General features: G+C 36.5%; 1 protein-coding gene across 1 annotated transcript in view; it reads left to right on the top strand.

Annotated features, from left to right (window-relative positions):
- The window catches only part of GPALPP1 (GPALPP motifs containing 1), a 38,170-nt gene extending 21,581 nt beyond the window's left edge, over positions 1–16,589 (top strand). The window contains exons 6-9 of the mRNA XM_042781913.1: positions 1,429–1,563; positions 3,093–3,257; positions 7,956–8,054; positions 16,371–16,589. Of these exons, the coding sequence (XP_042637847.1) occupies positions 1,429–1,563; positions 3,093–3,257; positions 7,956–8,054; positions 16,371–16,589 (618 nt within the window). The remainder of the gene's footprint in view (positions 1–1,428; positions 1,564–3,092; positions 3,258–7,955; positions 8,055–16,370) is intronic.
- Positions 16,590–17,672: the final 1,083 nt, after the last annotated feature.

Raw genomic sequence — 17,672 nt, 5'->3', positions numbered from 1 at the left:
ACGGTGGCTGCAATGATGTGCTCCAGTATAGCAGGGATTGTGGGGCTGGCGTGGGATTGCGCAGTGTTTCGTTCTGCTGTGCGTGGGGTTGCTATGAGTCGGAAACGACTCGACGGCACTTAACAACAACAACAACAAACTTCAGTTTCCTCAAATGGAAAACAGAAATAATAATGCCCAATTCACAGTTTTATTATGAGCATCAAATAAGTCATTGTATGCCAAAGTCCATAGTTATTAAATTTTTGTACATGTATATGTAGTTTGTTGTTGTTGTTATTTGCCATCGAGTCATACCTGACTCACAGCGACCCCTCCTTGGGTTTCCTAGGCAGTATCACTACAGAAGTAGATTGTCCAAACTTCCTTCCGAGGGGTGGCTGGTGGGTTTGAACCGCCAGCATTCTGGTTAGCAGTCAAGTGCCTTAGGCACTATGCTACCAGACCTCCTATATGTAGTTTAGAGTATGTCAAAAGACAACATATAATTGTACAAATGGCAGTTGCTATAATGGTTCACAGAAGAAATTATAGACAGTTATGGAGTGGTGGGGAAAATAAAGGCAATACAAATGAACTCCTGATCCTGATAATTTGAAAACTAACAGGAAGAAGCTACCTGTCAGAGCTGGAAGACAAATATATCATGGTTATTAATACATCTGTTCCTTGAAGATTAAAAGTACCTTTAAACTTAGTATATGTAGTATCACACAGTGTCATACTTGAAAACCCTTTATCAAAATGATTTAATAGGAACAAATGGAATTTTCTCTCTATCACGCTGTTACATCTTTAAGCTGATGAATGAGGGCTTTTGGGTCAGGATTTCTTGAGTTCTTACACATTTCTATTTCAGTGGACAACACTAAATCATGAAGTCTGTATAGCTTCCAAGAATGCCTTATTGTATGAATCTTATTCCAAAGAGCTTTGTATGTGCCAGGAATAAGAATATAGTTTTCAGCTTATGTCAACTCTGACAAATTAGTAGCTACCTGGAATACTGTGTTGAGAAGAATTCTGAGGCTACATCTGTGTCCATCAAGAAGACAGCTGAAATCATTTCATGAGGTCTGTTAGGGTCACCATGAGGCAGAGGCTGACTCGCTCGTAGCCAGCAACAACAATAACTAATTGAAGAAATGAGACCATTGTCATGCCATTTCTTTGTCTTCTCTGTACTATGTATTTATTTGAGTTATGAGGTACATGTCATTTCTAAAATTGGTTTTGCTTTCTTTGACATACTTGGGAAAAAAAAGCAAAGGTTCTCATTATTCAGTGATTAGTGGGCAATGCACTGTTTGCTTTTTTGTTTTATTATCTGTTGGTAATTGATTTAAGTTAAATTTTAAGCAATTTATGATCAAATTCTATATCTTGTAACTCTGCTTTTAATTTGAAGGTAATGTCTTGTTTTAAAAGGAAACAGATAGCAGTGGAGATGGTGAGGACATTGTTGGACCAATGCCTGCAAAAGGACCAGTTAACTATAGTGTAACGACAGAGTTTGAAAAAAGGGCCCAGAGAATGAAAGAGAAACTGACTAGAGGAGGTGATGTAAGTTTTAAATATACTTTACTTGATGAGACAGACTAAATGGATTTAAAATCTAAATATAAAAACATACATACAAAAGAAAAGTACCTGAAACTATTGTCCTGGGATAATCTTTAAACCTTACACCAGAATATTCCCTGCAGTCTTCTTAAACCAAACAATAGTTTAGCTTCACTAGTAAAAAAAATGTCTGCCGTGAGCACTATACTCTTTTAAGAGCTATCTATGTTGTTGTTGTTGTTATTTGCTGTCAAGTCAGCCCCGACTCATAGCGACCCCTCCTTGGGTTTCCAAGGCAGTATCACTACGGAAGTAGGATTGCCCAACCTTCTTTCCGAGGAGTGGCTGGTGGGTTTGAACCGCCAGCCTTCTGGTTAGCAGTCAAGTGCCTTAGGCACTATGCTACCAGAGCTCCAGAGCTATCTATAGGGGACAGAATTGACAACAGCAACTCGAAAGATTAGATAGGACCCTCAGGGGTCAGTAAGTTTATGTTCATGGGGTAGGAACAACTCAGCAAAGGAGGGAGAGAATGGTCGCACAACTTGAAGAATGTAATCAGTGATACCAGATGGTACATGTAGAAACTGTTGAATTGGTGTGTATTTTGCTGTGTGTATTCACTACAACAGCAACAACAAAATAAAATGTTTTCAAAAAAGAATCAGTGTGCATTAAATCTTAAACTGAAATCATCTTGTGAGATTACCTTTTAGCTAAATAACAGATTGATTGATAAAAAATAAAAAATATCTCCCGTGGGTAATGAGCTCCTTTAAACAAATCATCTATGTGAGACCAAATGGTCAAAAATTACTCTAAAGCAAAAATGAGAAAGTAAGGGAGCAGGGAAACTAGAGTACTAGAAATGGTACAACCAGAAAAAAAAGGAATGAGAATGATGGCACATTGTGAAAAATATAACCAGTATCACCAAATAATTTATTTATAAATTGTTAAATGGGAACCTAATCCTCTGTGTAAACTTTCAACTTAAACACAGTAAAATATTTTTTAAAAAAAATTGTAAGCCAGAAGATATTAATGAAAAAGATCGGCAAATTTGTCTATGTAAAAATTTCTGTATGGCAGAAGATAGCATGAGGTCAAAAGAATTGTAGGTTAGATGAAAGTGTTTGTAATATATATGACTGATAACCACCAAAGCTAAGCGCCCCTATAGACTGATAAGAAGTCAGTGCTGTAGAAAAATGTGTAAGGAACATGAACAGGCTATGCAGAAGAGGAAGAGCAAATGGCTAATAAGATTTGAAAAGATGCTCCACCTCAATAGAACAGAAAATTCAACCTAAAACAAAAATGGGAAATCGTATTCGTCCAATTAGCAAAATATTAAAAACGTGACGTTCTTATTGCCAAAGATGTAAGAACATCCATTCTTTCTATGGTTGTCTGTCAACTTTAAAACCTCAATTGAAAAACATAGCGATAGCCACTTATACGGTATTATGGGTGTACTTTCCATGCTGCTTTTTTTTTTTTTTTAATAACTTCTTTTTCTCTTAAAGGATTCACCTAAACCAATTACAAGGGAGTCATGGATGACTGAACTTCCTCCAGAACTGAAAGACTTTGGTTTTGGGCCAAGAACTTTTAAGAGAAGAGCAGATGATAAATCTGGAGATCGATCAATTTGGACAGATACTCCAGCTGACAGAGAAAGGAAAGCTAAAGTGAGAGGTTTTGTTTGTTTGTTTATTTCTGTCCATGTGGTTCTATTTTGAAAAGATACAGGGTACTATTTTTAAAGGGAGAAGCCCAGATGTCACAAGTGATTGAATGCTCAGCTGCTTAATTGAAAGGTTGGCAGTACAAACCCACCTGCAGCCCATTGGGAAAAAGATGTGGCAATTTGCTTCTGTAAAGATTTACAGCCTTGGAAACCCTGTGAGGCAGTTCTCTTTACTGTAGGGTCAATACGAATTAGAATCGACTCCATGCAGTGGATATTTTAAAAATTATTCTGAAGGGAATGATTCATGTTTTTCCCTGAAGAAGAATTATGAGTAGGGAAGTGATGTTAATTGCTTACAATTTGCTATTGAATCACTTAAATCTCAAGAATGCCCTGCAATACAGGTTTATTGACTCCATTTTTTAAATGGAGAAACTAATCTCTATGAGGTCAACTTTTCTCGAGTCACAGAGCTGGTGAGTGATTAGACGGGAAATCTCCTTCTGTAGAGATACTGCCTCAGAAACCCAAAGAGGGGTCACTAGGAGTCAGGTCCGACTCAGCATCACGTAACAACAACAACAGACCTTTCTAACTCCAAATTCTCTGGTCTTCATAAAGTTTTGTACTGTCTCCATGAAATCATCTTTTAAAATATCTTGTGATATTTTAAATCACAAGGTTTTTTGGAGAAGAACCAAAGCTGCAGATTAAGCCAGAAAGTTCTGTGGTACGTGGAAGCTTTCTAAATGACAATTTCTCAGGTGCATTAAGCTTCTTGTTACTGACAGGATAGCTATGAAACACTCCATTAATCATTAAATTCAGGAGTCTGCAAACCAACCAGATGTCAGTAGGAAGGAAGGGAAATCCTCTTACTGTTTTTAGATTTTCTCCTTTTGAATCTCTGTTCATTTTATGAAACATTCCATTGTATTTTAGGAATTGAACCAATGCTCCCAGCACTCCTCAAGTTTATTCTGAAGATGTCTATTCCCTTAAGATAGCCCATTCAGCTCTTAAAGGCTTGATTAATTGTCACCTTTGATTATAGCTTCATCAGTACTGATCTAAACAGTTCCATACTTAATTCATCACCGTAGCTCTGTTTATCCTGTTCCTCAGTACCTATAATAATCAAGATTTCTATTTTGATTCTGTAACTAGAAATTGTACCAGACATTGTGCTTCGTTGCAGTTTATAGAAAGATGAAAGAGGTCCCTCAGGAGTTTTCATTTTGGTGGAGAATTGATTGTGAAATAGATATTTATTCTTAAAATGTGGATGGTATGTTGAGTCTCCACATTTTAATACCATACCCTGAGTAGGTGACATCATCATAAATTCTCTTTTGATCTGAAGATTAAAGGAAATCTGAGAGCTGGCATAGAAAGGGGAAGTGAGCCAAAACACATAGAGCACAAGAGGCAAAAGCTGTGCTGTGGAAATGAGCCACACACCTGAGAGGCTAGTGTTGGAATGCCCAGCCACTCATCCTAGCTGTGTCTTATGAAGATAACATATTGTGATCTTTTTTGTTTTTATAACCACATTTAAGATTATCTGTGAAAAAGGCAATTAATTCCCTCACTACATGGACTTGTTATTTGTGCTTACATTTATTTGTGCCTTTTTCTGTCATCTTTTTCTTCACTGCATATAGAATGTCTACCCTACAGCCAGATAAGCAGGGAGTCTTCTTCAGAGGAAAATACACAGAACAGTGGAACAAATCAGCTTAGGTAGTGCAATTGGAACTTAAGTGATTTTTAAGCCCACTGAGTTCTTTATACCTGATCATTTTTCTTTTCAGTGCTGAATATGTTTTGTTCTGTATTGACAGTGGACTCATGAAGGAATTATTAATAGCCCTTAAAATGTATGTGATACTTGATTATAGCATACCAAAACCAAACCCACTGCCATCGAGTTGATTCTGACTCAGACTGTATTTATGTCACAAACTGTGTAGTGTCACAGAACTATTTGTTTTCTTCTGTCTTTGATCTTTGATCCAAGCTAAAGTTTATGATTAATTTTTGTAAAATATTTTAGCCAGATTTCTTTCTTGATAGGCTTTCTCTAAACCAAAAAAAAAAAAAAAACCCACTGCCATCGATTTTGATTTATAGTGACCCTGTAGGACAGAATAGAACTGCCTTATAGGGTTTCCAGGGCTTTAAATCTTTACGGAATCTTCTTCAGAGCAGCTGGTGAATTTGAACCACTGACCTTTTGGTTAGCAGTCAAATGCTTTAATTACTGCAGCAACAGAACTGCTTAGATTTTCTCTACTCCATACTTTTTTATATTTTATTGCCCAGTATACATTTCCCATACTACTTACAGTTTTGTGGCCTACAAGAACTATAATTGCTCTTTAGAAAGAAAAGAAAATGTTGTGCACAAACTCAGAATCTGTTATGTCTTCTCTTCCCAGTCTTGATTAGATCTACTAAGTTTTAAATGTTCTGGTTTTTAATTGCCATTTTATAGTAACATGATTTTTCTCTTTAATACTTGTAAGTAAAAGATCTGTTTCCTGGGAGAATTTTTATGGAAAAATAAGATATGAGCTATTCATATATATAATGAATAATCATTATCACCATTTCCAAATTTTATGCATTATCCCAAACAGAAACTCTGTACTCATTATACAGTAATTCCCCACCGCCACCCCCTACTCCCCAGTCCATAGTAACCGCTTTCTGTCTCTTCATTGCCTACTGTAGATATTTCATGTAGGTAAGATCATATCTTACCTACTGTTTAGATCAGTACTGATGAAGCTATAATCAAAGGTGACAATTATTCAAAGGTGACAATCAAGCCTTTAAGAGCTGAATGGGCTATCTTAAGGGAATAGACATCTTCAAAATAAACTTGAGGAGTGCTAGGAGCATTGGTTCAATTCCTAAAATACAATGGAATGTTTCATAAAATGAACAGAGATTCAAAAGGAGAAAATCTAAAAACATAAGAGAATTTCCCTTCCTTCCTGCTGACATCTGGTTGGTTTGCAGACTCCTGAATTTAATGATTAATGGAGTGTTTCATAGCTATCCTGTCAGTAACAAGAAGCTTAATGCACCTGAGAAATTGTCATTTAGAAAGTTTCCATGTTAAATATGATCTTGAATATATCCCTCCTGAATTCAGAGACCATCTAGAGAATAGATTTGATGCATTGAACACTGCTAAAAGAACTAACAGGTCTGTCCTGGAGGAAGTGCAGCCAGAATTCTCCTTGGAGGCAAGAATGGCCAGACTTCATTTCACATACTTCGGTCATGTTGTCAGAAGGGTCCGTTCCCTGGAGAAGGATGTCATACTTGTTAAGGTGGAGGGTCGACAAAAGTAGGGAAGGCCCTCAACGAGGTGGATTGACACGGTGGTGGCAGCGATGGGCTCAAGTGCAGCAAGAATCATGGAGCTGGCTCAGGACTGGGCGGTGTTTCGTTCTGCTGTGCATAGGGTCACTATGAGTCGGAGATGACTGGATAGCACTTAACAACAACAACAACAAGGTCATATCTAAGGCATTTTACTGCTAACCAGAAGGCTGGCAGCTCAAACCCACCAGCCACTCCTCGGAAGGAAGATTGGGAGATCTACTTCCGTAGTGATATCACCTCGGAAACCCAAGGAGGGGTCACTGTGAGTCGGATCTGACTTGAAGGCACTGAGTTTGGTTTTTTTGGTTTAAGGTCATATAATATCTGACCTTTTGTGTCGGTTTAGTTCACTTAGCATAATCCTTCTAAGGTTTATGTGTCATAGCATGTATCAGAACTTCATTTCTTTTTATGGCTGAATAATGTTCCATTTTAAATATGTATGCATTTTGTTTACCCATTCATCTGTTGATGGACCCATTCATCTGTTGATGGACAGCCTAAACATTATTACGAATAATGCTACAATGAAATGTTCCTATATTTTTAATGTACTTCATTAGATATGATGTTATTTTAGTTTGATACTAAGATAAAAATTATATGAGGGCCTCCTAGGTTTTCTTAAACAAATAACAGAATATTGTTGCAATGTTTTCTTTTTTCTAATTAAGATTCATTGGAGTTATATCTTAAGTACTTCATTTGGGTGTGTACTATTGTAGATAGTATTGTTTTTTAAATTTCACATTTCAGTTGTTCATTTTTGGTATGTGGGCAAGCAGTTTTGTATATTGACCTGGTATCCTACCTACAACTGTTATGCTTACTAGTTCTGTGAATTTTTTTTTGTAGACTTTTTGGGGCTTTCTGTCGGTACTTTATTCTGTGAATAAAAAAGATAGTTTTATTTCTTCTTTTCTAATCTGTGTACTTTTTATTTCTTTTTCTGTATCTAACTTTTTTTCCCCCTCAAAAGTGATTTCTCTGTAGAATGAATTTTATTGTTTTTGAGAACATATAATACGGGATTTCTTTTTAAGCCTCATTTCTCTTCTACATTTATTCTGTTTGTCCAACTCATTTCTGCGTTTGATAAATAGGTATTTCTTTAGGTTGGTTGGTTAGATAGGGTTTTTGATTGTTTATTGTCATGAAAATCGTACAGCAGAACACTAACTGATCCCTTATGAAGTGTATTGATATTTCTAATAGGAAAGATTCAAACAGTGTAGCTCAAGTTAGTCTCTGTCTCAATAAAAACAATATGTATTGCTTTCCTTTGCTCATTCCTTAGGAAACACAAGAAGCAAGGAAGTCATTCACTAAGAAGGATGAAGAACAAGTATTGTCAGGAAGAGATAAGAGATTGGCTGAGCAGGTATCCTCATACAATGTAAGTAAGGGAATAATGTATAACCTTTTAATTTTTAGATCTTTTAATTCCTCTCATTGTTTTATATTGCTTTCTTTTATATGTCTCCCTCTATACGTCAGTATTTTTTTACCTACCTTTTCTGAAAAATACTCGATTCTGTTGTGTAGGATTTTTAAAATGCATTTCATGTAATGTTTTTAATTTTTATTGTAAGTTATATATCAGAAGTTTAATTACTAGACAGAGGTAGTGTTTGATTAGAAAGCCAGAGCACTGACGATGCATAGAGATCCTCAGTTCATGAGTTTAAAATTACAAGCAGATTTGGAATGTTTGATGTAAAAATTTAAATATGAGAGAAGTCTAAGACTTAAATATAGGACGAAAAAAGGGTTTTGAAATTTGGTTCAGTCTAAATTTATAAATTAAGCAGGTCACTATTCATTTGGCGTATTACTATTCTGTTCTCTCTTTTAGAAAAACTGGAGAGTGTTCCAGCTCAAAGAATAAATATAAACACTGAACCCCCTGTTCGCTGAGAAGTGCTTAGGTGTTTAGGAAAATTACCTTCTATTCGCAGAGTGTTAGGTAATGAAAAGCTCCATAAACATTAAGGATGTAGTTAACTTGATTTATTGGCAATATGAACACTAGGAACAGTGAAACATATGTGAAAGTTTTTTGGACACTAACTGTAAACTAGACCAAACATTTGTGAAAACCCATCAGCTAAAAAGTTATGTCTCAACAACATTCAAAGACTCACTGTCATTTAGAACATGTTCTTTAACCACGAGGAATTTGAGTTACAATTCAGAATCAGTACAACTTAAAAGACCTATGCAAACAGAAGTTTTAAAAATTCAAAATTTAAACTCTGTGCCAAAAAATGAATGGTAATGGAAGTTAGAAAATACCTAGACCTGAATGATAACAAGAACTTAACATACCAGATGTGTGAGCTGTATTGTAAAGTGCTGCTTATGGGCAAGTTCATAGCCATAAAGGCATATGTTAGAAAAGAATGGCTGAAAATAAATAGCCACCAAAACCCACTGCCATCAAGTTAGTTCCTATTCAGTGATCCTAGAGGACAGAGGAGAACTGCATTAGAGGATTTCCAAGGCTGTAAATCTTTACAGAAGCAAACTGCCTCATCTTTCTCCCACAGAGTGGCTGGTGGGTTTGAACCACCAGTCTTTAGGTTAGCAGCCGAGTGTTTTAACCACTGTGCCACCAGTGCTCCTTGAAAATTAATAAGCCAGACCTTTACCCACACTGATACTTTCTTTTTTTTTTTTCCTCCTAATCTGCAGAGATTATATTGCACATTTGAACTGTGCTTTGATTTTACAAAACTTTGAATCAGTAATAGGTGATATATATAGCATGTTCTTACTATGTTCCAAGCCCTAAGCCACTTACGTGTATTAACTCATTTAATCCAAAGAGCAACTCCAAGTATTTTTATTTATGTTTTAATTTATTTTTTATTGTGGCAAAATACATAAAACATTTGCCATTTCAACCACTTATATACATATAATTCTGTGACATTAATTGTTTACCATGTTGGGCCACTGTCCTTTTCCAGATGTTTCCATTACCCTTAACAGAAACTCTAAGCAGTACCTCCTCATATCCCCTCCACCTGCTCCTGGTAACCATTGATCTAATTTTGTCTTGATGGATTTACCTATTCTACTTATTTCATATGGTGGGATCACACAATTTTTATTCTTTATGTCTCACTGACTTTACTCAGCATCAGGATTTCAGGGTTCCTCCATGTCTTCTCATGTATCAGAACTTCATTCCTCTCTAACAACTCTAACATCTGTTGATGGACACTAGGGGACAAAAGATGGAGAAAACCTTTTGGGTTCTGTGAATAATGCTGCAGCCAACATTAGTATACAAGTATCTGTTTACTTCCTTCCTTTCCCTTGGGTATATATGTAGGAGTGGAGTTTTAGAGTCATATAGTATTTCTTTGTTTCAAACTGGCATTTCTTTTCAAACTAAATATATACCTACACTATGACCCTGCAGTTCCACTCCTGGGTATTTACCTAAGACAAGTGAAAACATTTCTACACAAAGACATGAACATGAATGTTTATAACAGCTTTAATCATAATTGTCCCAAAAATACTCACACAAGAGTATTCAATAAGCTAAGTGCTGTAAACAGCACAGGTATTCATTGATAGGAGAATGGAAAACCAAAATGTGTGTATAATGAAATGCTATTCAGCAATAAAAAGGAACAAAATACTAATAAATGGAACAACGTGGATGAATCTCAAAATCATTATGCTTGCTTATGTAAGCACATTCATACTGAATGCTTCCATTTATGTGACACTTGAGAAGAGGCAAACAAATCTGGTGGAGTGAGAATCAGAATGGTGGTTGTTGGAGCCAGAATGTGGAGATTGACCAGGAAGGTGCATGCAGAGCTTCCTGGGGTGATGAAAATGTTCCCAATCTTGACAGGAGTTTGGATTACAAAATTCTGTGCATATAAACTTTAAGATCTATATATTTCATTGTACAGTTTTTCTCAAAAAAAAAAAGATTGTAATCAAATATTGAACCCTGTTAATGACATGCATATTGAAGTATTTAAGAGAACTTGCATTGATGTCTATGATTTACTTTAATATGCATCAAAAATATTAAGGTTCTAATCTTATGCTTAAATTTTATTTACTTATGATGAGATTTACTTTTCAAAATGTTTCTAGAGTCTTACGAGTGAACCACTCTATGACCTTTAGCTTTTGACAAAGGAAATGCTTTGAAATGCTGCATACAAGTAGAAATAAAAACTACACAACTAGAAACTTAGCATGAATTTTCAAAAGTTGTTCAAAACTATCCCATTCAAGATGAATTACTCTAAATTTTATAAAATGTTTTTTAAGAAAAATAAAAACTTTTTTTTTATTGAATGATGAACTTAGTAAATCAGCAAATGGCTACTTAGCAAGTTGATCTGTACAGGAAATAGTTTAAATTTATTGATTTTTGGTGAATTGACTGCTCCCAGATGTTTGTAGTATTTTCTAGAGTTCTAGGACCTGTTTGGTCACGTGTGTGTCAGTGTGCCAGTTACACTAGACAGCACCTGAAACAGCTGATAGAAGATTTTGTTTCTTTTAACATAATGAATTTGAGTACGTGAATTGTTTGAATTGACTATAATAGTCTTGTGGTTTAATATGTTCTTCTGTCTGTACTGTTATTTAATTTTATTAATAGAAGAGATTAATAACTTGAAGCCTGCCATCTTCTTTTCTCTATTTTCATTTACTTTTGTCACATTTTGTATTCTATACAGTTTTGCTCATCAATATAAATGAAGTTTCTCAGTAGGCCTTTAGGTAATATGAGGTCCCTCAGGTCCATACTTTCTCACACCTCCACTCATCTCCAAACTTTATTCTTTGGTTTCTTCTGCTCTTTCTCACACCTTCTGGCCTTTCCCTTCCAAGTCTTGTTACCTATCAGTCTTCATTATTATTATTATTATTATCTTATTGTTGTTATTGTTATGTGCCGTTGAGTCAGACCCAACTCATAGTGACCCCTCCTTGGGTTTCCGAGGCAGTATCACTGCAGAAGTAGATTGCCCCATCTTCCTTCCAAGGAGTGGCTGGTGGGTTTGAACCACCAGCCTTCTGGTTAGCAGTTAAATGCTTTAGGCACTACGCTACCAGAGCTCCTATTATCTCATTAATGAGTTATTATTATCTTACTAGCAGGGATAGATGTGGAAACAGGGAAAGGGGAGAAAAATGTGTAGAAATAGTGCTAAAAGATCATGTTTTTATAATATGCTGTGGATCAGAAAGGGAGTCCCCAAATATCCCCTCCCTTGTCTGTGCCTGGAGCTCCTTCGCCCGACACAGAGTCTTTGTGTGCCTCAGATCTTGGTCACGTAGTAGTTGGGGAAGAGGCCCTGCTTGCCTCATAACCAACCTGTCCACCATCCAGAAGGCTCTTCTTTGATAATATCAATAACAGCATTGACATTGAAACTGAGTTCATCTGTGTCCAGAGCATCATAGGCATACAGAGCCTTGCACTGGGGTACCTCAGGCTTAGGCTTCGGCTGGAGCTTCAGTCTGCCTCCTGCTGGGGGAGGCCAACTTGTGGTTTGCCTCTAGATACCTGCAGCACCTTGGTCTGGGACCTTGAGGAAATCATGCTGTCAGCTGTCTGGGACACTCAGTCTGAGCCAGTGGACTGTTGTCGAGGCAAGGGTGGGTGGACTATGGAGGTGTACAGGCTTCTCTGATTGGAGCTCTGATTTCCAGGGCAATAAGGGTGTGGCACAAAGTGATTTTTGATGACTCCATTCTTATGGTACCTTGGGGGAGGAGGGGTGGCTCTCATTGAGTAGTTGGCATTTTGAATCCTACTGGAAGAACCTCTGTTTTGGGTTGTGTTCCTTCTGGTAGGACGAGAGTTCCTGGGCAGCGCGAGTGACTTACATAATTATATTTATATGACATTATAGTTCCCCATCCTAAATTAAAATAAACTTGCTCTGGTTCTTCTTCTATGTCTAACTAGCAAACTACTAGAAACGATGAGATACGCAGTGGGGTCCATGTTCAATAGATCACCTGCAAGAGAACCTGGGTGATTTTTAAAAGCACAGATTTCTGAGACCCACAGTTGGCGGTTTTAATTCACTAAATCTATAACGGGGCCCAGCAATCTATATATCTCTTCAGTCAGGATTGGAGGCCAGTCGTCTTCAAGGTTTTGTTTTGTTTTGTTTTTTGTTACCTCTAAAATTTTAAAAATGATTTATCCCCTTGCATATTTTTAACTTAACATCTAAAATTTTCGTTAACTTTAAGTACTTACCAGGATAGCATTAAGGGGAGCTCTGGTGGCATAGTAGTTAAAGCGTTTAACAGCTGATCTGAGGTTCAAACCCACCAGCCGCTTCCCAAGAGAAAGATGAGGAATTCTGCTTCTGTAAAGTTTTACAGCCGGGGAAACCCTGTGGGGCAGTTTTGCTCTGTCCTTTAGGGTCACTATGAGTTGGCATCCGCTTAATGGCAGTGGGTGTTAATAGCCATTAAAGAATATATATGAACAAGTTCTATTTCTCTTCTGCTACAGAATTTTATCCTGATGGGTTTACTTTTATGCTTGAAAGTCTTTTATGATTATATTGATATATTTTGCTATAACAAAAATGTGCATGTAAATTGGAACCGAAAGTTTTTTTAATTTCTTTTGTCTGAGTCTTTAAATCTTAACATACACTTACTTTCCTTCTGAATTGGGTTTTTATTTCACTTGATCACATAATATAAAAATGTAAATTTTGATAAACGAGTATTAAGCATGACAAGTAAAATGTAAATTTAATTTAATCTTCTAATGAAAGACTATTTTCCCATTAGTTTCTGATCTTTGGATGAGTGTTACTTACTGCTGGAATGATTTCAACATCAATTATATTCTTTTGTTTGTTTGTTTTTATAGTTCTAAGAGTTAAGAAACCTGTTTTACATAAGAAATGGATGGAAATGGAACACATTTTGTTATAACAATATCATTCGGTTCTGACTCATTTTCTTAACCCTCATAGTGATCTATTAACAAAGATTCTTGCTGATAATCTCAGCTTTTGGCTCTTCAGGACCTTCTTTGAATTTGTTTTTCCCTGCATTAGTCACATTAATTTCTTTTCTCTTTCTTTCTTTCCAAATTGGTAGCTTACAGAAATATTGGGAGGATTACAATATAATAAATTGTCAATAAATGTAACCCTTAACATTTATTGAGCACTGCACTAAATACTTTGTATTTGTTTGATCACTTAACTCTTCTCCACCCAAATATTTTGAAATTGTTACTATTATTACTGCCATTTTACAGTGGGCGAATGAGGTGCAAATTACTTGTCCAAGGTTAACTAGTATTGAAAGAACCAGGACTATCTCCATCATTGCCATCTAGTTTTATTGAATTCAGAACTTAATCATGGCAACCCCATGTGTGCAGAATGATTCTGTTCCATAGAGTTTTCAAAGCTGTGACCTTTCAGGAGCAGATCGCTGGGCCTATCTTCTGGGGCACCTCTGGGTGAATTCGAGCCATCACCCTTTCAGTCAGTAGTTGAGTGCTTACCCATGTACACCGTTCCTTATGCATACTGAATGTATCGGTAAATGTATTCAAGCCTATTTTTTCTTAGCAATATTTGATGATTCTCTTTTCACCTCTGTAAATTTTGTGGAACATAAAGAATAAGAAAGAACTTAACTTGTAAATTAGTTTCTAAAAGACTTTATCATAGTTATTCATGACTATGAGGTACTCTCAAGAGCTCTGGCAGCACAATGCCTAAGGTATTTGACTACTAACCAGTAGGTTGACAGTTCAAACTCACCAGCCACTCCGCAGAAGGAAGATGAGGCAGTCTACTTCCATAGAGATTTACCACCTCGCAATCCCAAAGGGGATCACTAGGAGTTGGAATCAACTCGATGTCTGGATTTGATTTTAGTTTTTATGAGGTACTCTATAGTAGAGCACACACCACCACACCACTGCTGTCGAGTCGTATCCGACGCATGGTGACCCCTGCTTGGGTTTCTGAGGTGGTATCACTACGTAAGTAGATTGCCCAAACTTCCTTCTGAGGAGTGGCTGGTGGGTTTGAACCGCCAGCCTTCGGGTTAGCAGTCAAGTGTCTTAGGCACCATGCTACCAGAGTTCCTATAGTAGAGCAGGGATTGGGAAAATTGAAATAGTGCTAATTTAAATACACATTCACTAATATAGCTTCTGTATTTTAAAACTTTGGATTTCCAGATTGAGTTCATTCAGTTTATGGAAAATGTCTACTAATGGGCAAAATCAGTTCTCATTTTCAAATCAGCCATTGTACTTTGGTTCTGTCAGAAAGTCTAACTTCATTTTCCATATTAAAAAATGTGTTAATGATCATTCCTTTGATGCTTCTGAATTCTAATATAAGTATGTAAATGAGGGAAGGAGGTACCTTATTTCAATATGATGCTGCCACTTTCAGCTCTCTTTCTTTGCCTTCAGGTAAAGACTTTGACACAGTAGACAGGGCCTGGAAGAGATGGGGTTATTAAGCAAAAATTGCCCTTCCTTTTGTTGTTCCATTCTTCAGTATATCTGAATGCAGGACAGTCCAAAAACAGCCACCAAACTCATTTCTAAAGGACACTACACTCTTAAGAGAAATAAGTTGAAGACTCAGAAGGATACAAAGCCCTCCTAGGTTTTAGTTTCTTGACTAAAGGAAGTTTTACTCACACCAGTATTTCAGGTTATCCCTTTGTTTGATGCCCTGGAGGCTTGAACTCCCCTAGGCCATATTCTATATGGGGGTAGGGAGTGCCTCCCCTTTGCCAAGTGGGAAAAGGGCTAGAATGAAAGGGGAGGCACCTTCAGGAGAGCTCGAGGGAAAATCATTTTTAAGAAAGGCTACATAAAGGATGTTGGGAACTTGAGTTAATTGCCTTACAATTACCCATGTCTTCACACACCATAGAATCCACTCTGTATCACTCTCAGGGGTGGATATCCTTCATTTTGAAGACAGCTGCATGACTCCTACCACTCTTCATTATTTCTCCATTCCAGTGCCATTCTTTTACCTAAATCATTGTCGAAAGTTCTGTAGAAATCCCTACTTCTTTAAACTAGTTGCCTTTGTTAGGCTTTGTCCTACTACGTAGATCTGAAAATGTGAACAATTAAGAAAACTGAAAGAACAAAAATATCCTAGCTTATAAAACATGCCAACATACCCTGCCCAGGCCTTGAATATTGCCACTTCTGTGCCCATATTTCTGAGTTTTGCCGGGTTTTGCCTCAGCCTAGCAAAGCCCTTCCCTTCACATCCACTTGTTAAAATCCAGTGCTGGCTTCAAGGGCCAGCACATCCTGGAAGCTTTAATCAGGCTCCCAAGTGAGAATATAATTGCTCCTTTTACACCCAGGTTCTTGGTTCATAGGTTAATTTGGACAGGTCACATGATTCCTTTCATTACAGTTATTTAAATATTTGTTTCTTCTCTGTCTTGTACTTATTTTGTTGTCCAGCATATAGTTAGTAGACATCTTTATTATGGTTGAATTGAATTTGCCTCTGATGCGTATTTTCTTCAGAGATGCTGTGTTGTATTTGGAAAAATCTATTGGGTTTGTAAATAACTCTCTTTCTTGTTCAGTGTCACTACCTTCCTATTTTGTTTCATGATCATGTTCTGTCAGCAATTTGTACAAACAAGATTTTTATTTCTGCTATCTTGCTCTCCTCAGGACTCAAAAAGATCAGAATCTCTTATGGACATACATCATAAAAAACTAAAGAATAAGGCTGCTGAAGATAAAAATAAGCCTCAAGAAAGAATACCATTTGACCGGGATAAAGATCTCAAGGTTAATCAGTTTGATGAAGCTCAGAAAAAAGCTCTGATAAAGAAATCTAGAGAACTGAACACCAGATTTTCACATGGCAAAGGCAATATGTTTTTATAAGTAAGTATATTTCAATGAGGTATATTTTGATACTGATCAATTTGAATTTTTCTAAATACTCTTATTTTATCTATCAGTAATTGTACGGTGCAATTTAAAAAATAATAATAAAGTAGATTATAAACCTACAAATCTTTCTTTTGTATGCAAACCATGATTTCTGGGAATTTAGCCCTGTGGGATTTTTAAAAAATGTGGTTTACTGGAAAAGCAGCTTTGTCCTCATAATAACAGGGCATCGCTATTAAAAATACTAAAATAAATAGTTTATGAAAAATAGCAAAGGAAAGTATGGTTTGAAACTTGGGTATATAACCCAGAAAACCAAACCCACTGCCATCAAGTCAATTCTGACTCATAGTGACGCAATAGTGCAGAGTAGAATTGCCCCATTGGGTTTCCAAAGCTATAAATCTTTACAGAAGCGAACTGCCTCATCTTTCTCCCATGGAGTGGCTGGTGGGTTCAAACCACCAACCTTTTGGTTAGTAGCCAAATGCCTGCTTTATTAAACAGTGAAAAAGGCAGTTTCTGGTAGTCATTTTTGCTTTTATTTATTAAAAAATTATAGATAGCATTTGCCATTTCAACATTTGTCACTTGTACAATTCATGGAAACTAAAAATACCATGTCATTTAACCAACAGCTGATAGACTTTTTATGGTAAACAAGATCACAATTAGAAAATGTTCGTTGCTTTGAAAGGTTCAAAACCCCATCACATCATTCTTCCATAACCCAGTCTGACAAGGGTTAATAATGATGGCTACTTCTTAAAATATAAAATCTTTATAATTTTTAGTTGTATGAAACTTGCATTATTGTTCATAGATAGGTTTAAAGGGAAAATACAGGTTTAAGGGAAAATACAGTTAAAGTTAGAAATATTTTCCAACTCATTTGATTTTCTTATTCTTACTTCAGGGGGATTTCCCTGTACAATGAAGAAAAGTTGACGAGTATTCCTTTATCTGTCTGTCCCTCCACCTCTATTCCTTTGTTTTGGGCTTCTTATGATTAGAGATTGGTCTTTATAAAGTGTACAAACTTACCTTGTTCAGTGTGTCCTTTAAAGTCATGTG

Source organism: Orycteropus afer, unplaced genomic scaffold, assembly GCF_000298275.1.
Source record: "Orycteropus afer afer isolate SDZICR_OR568_19922 unplaced genomic scaffold, OryAfe1.0 scaffold00194, whole genome shotgun sequence".
NCBI lineage: Eukaryota > Metazoa > Chordata > Mammalia > Tubulidentata > Orycteropodidae > Orycteropus > Orycteropus afer.
The sequence above is the reverse complement of the archived record's forward strand: the minus strand, read 5'-3'. Positions and strand labels throughout refer to the sequence as shown.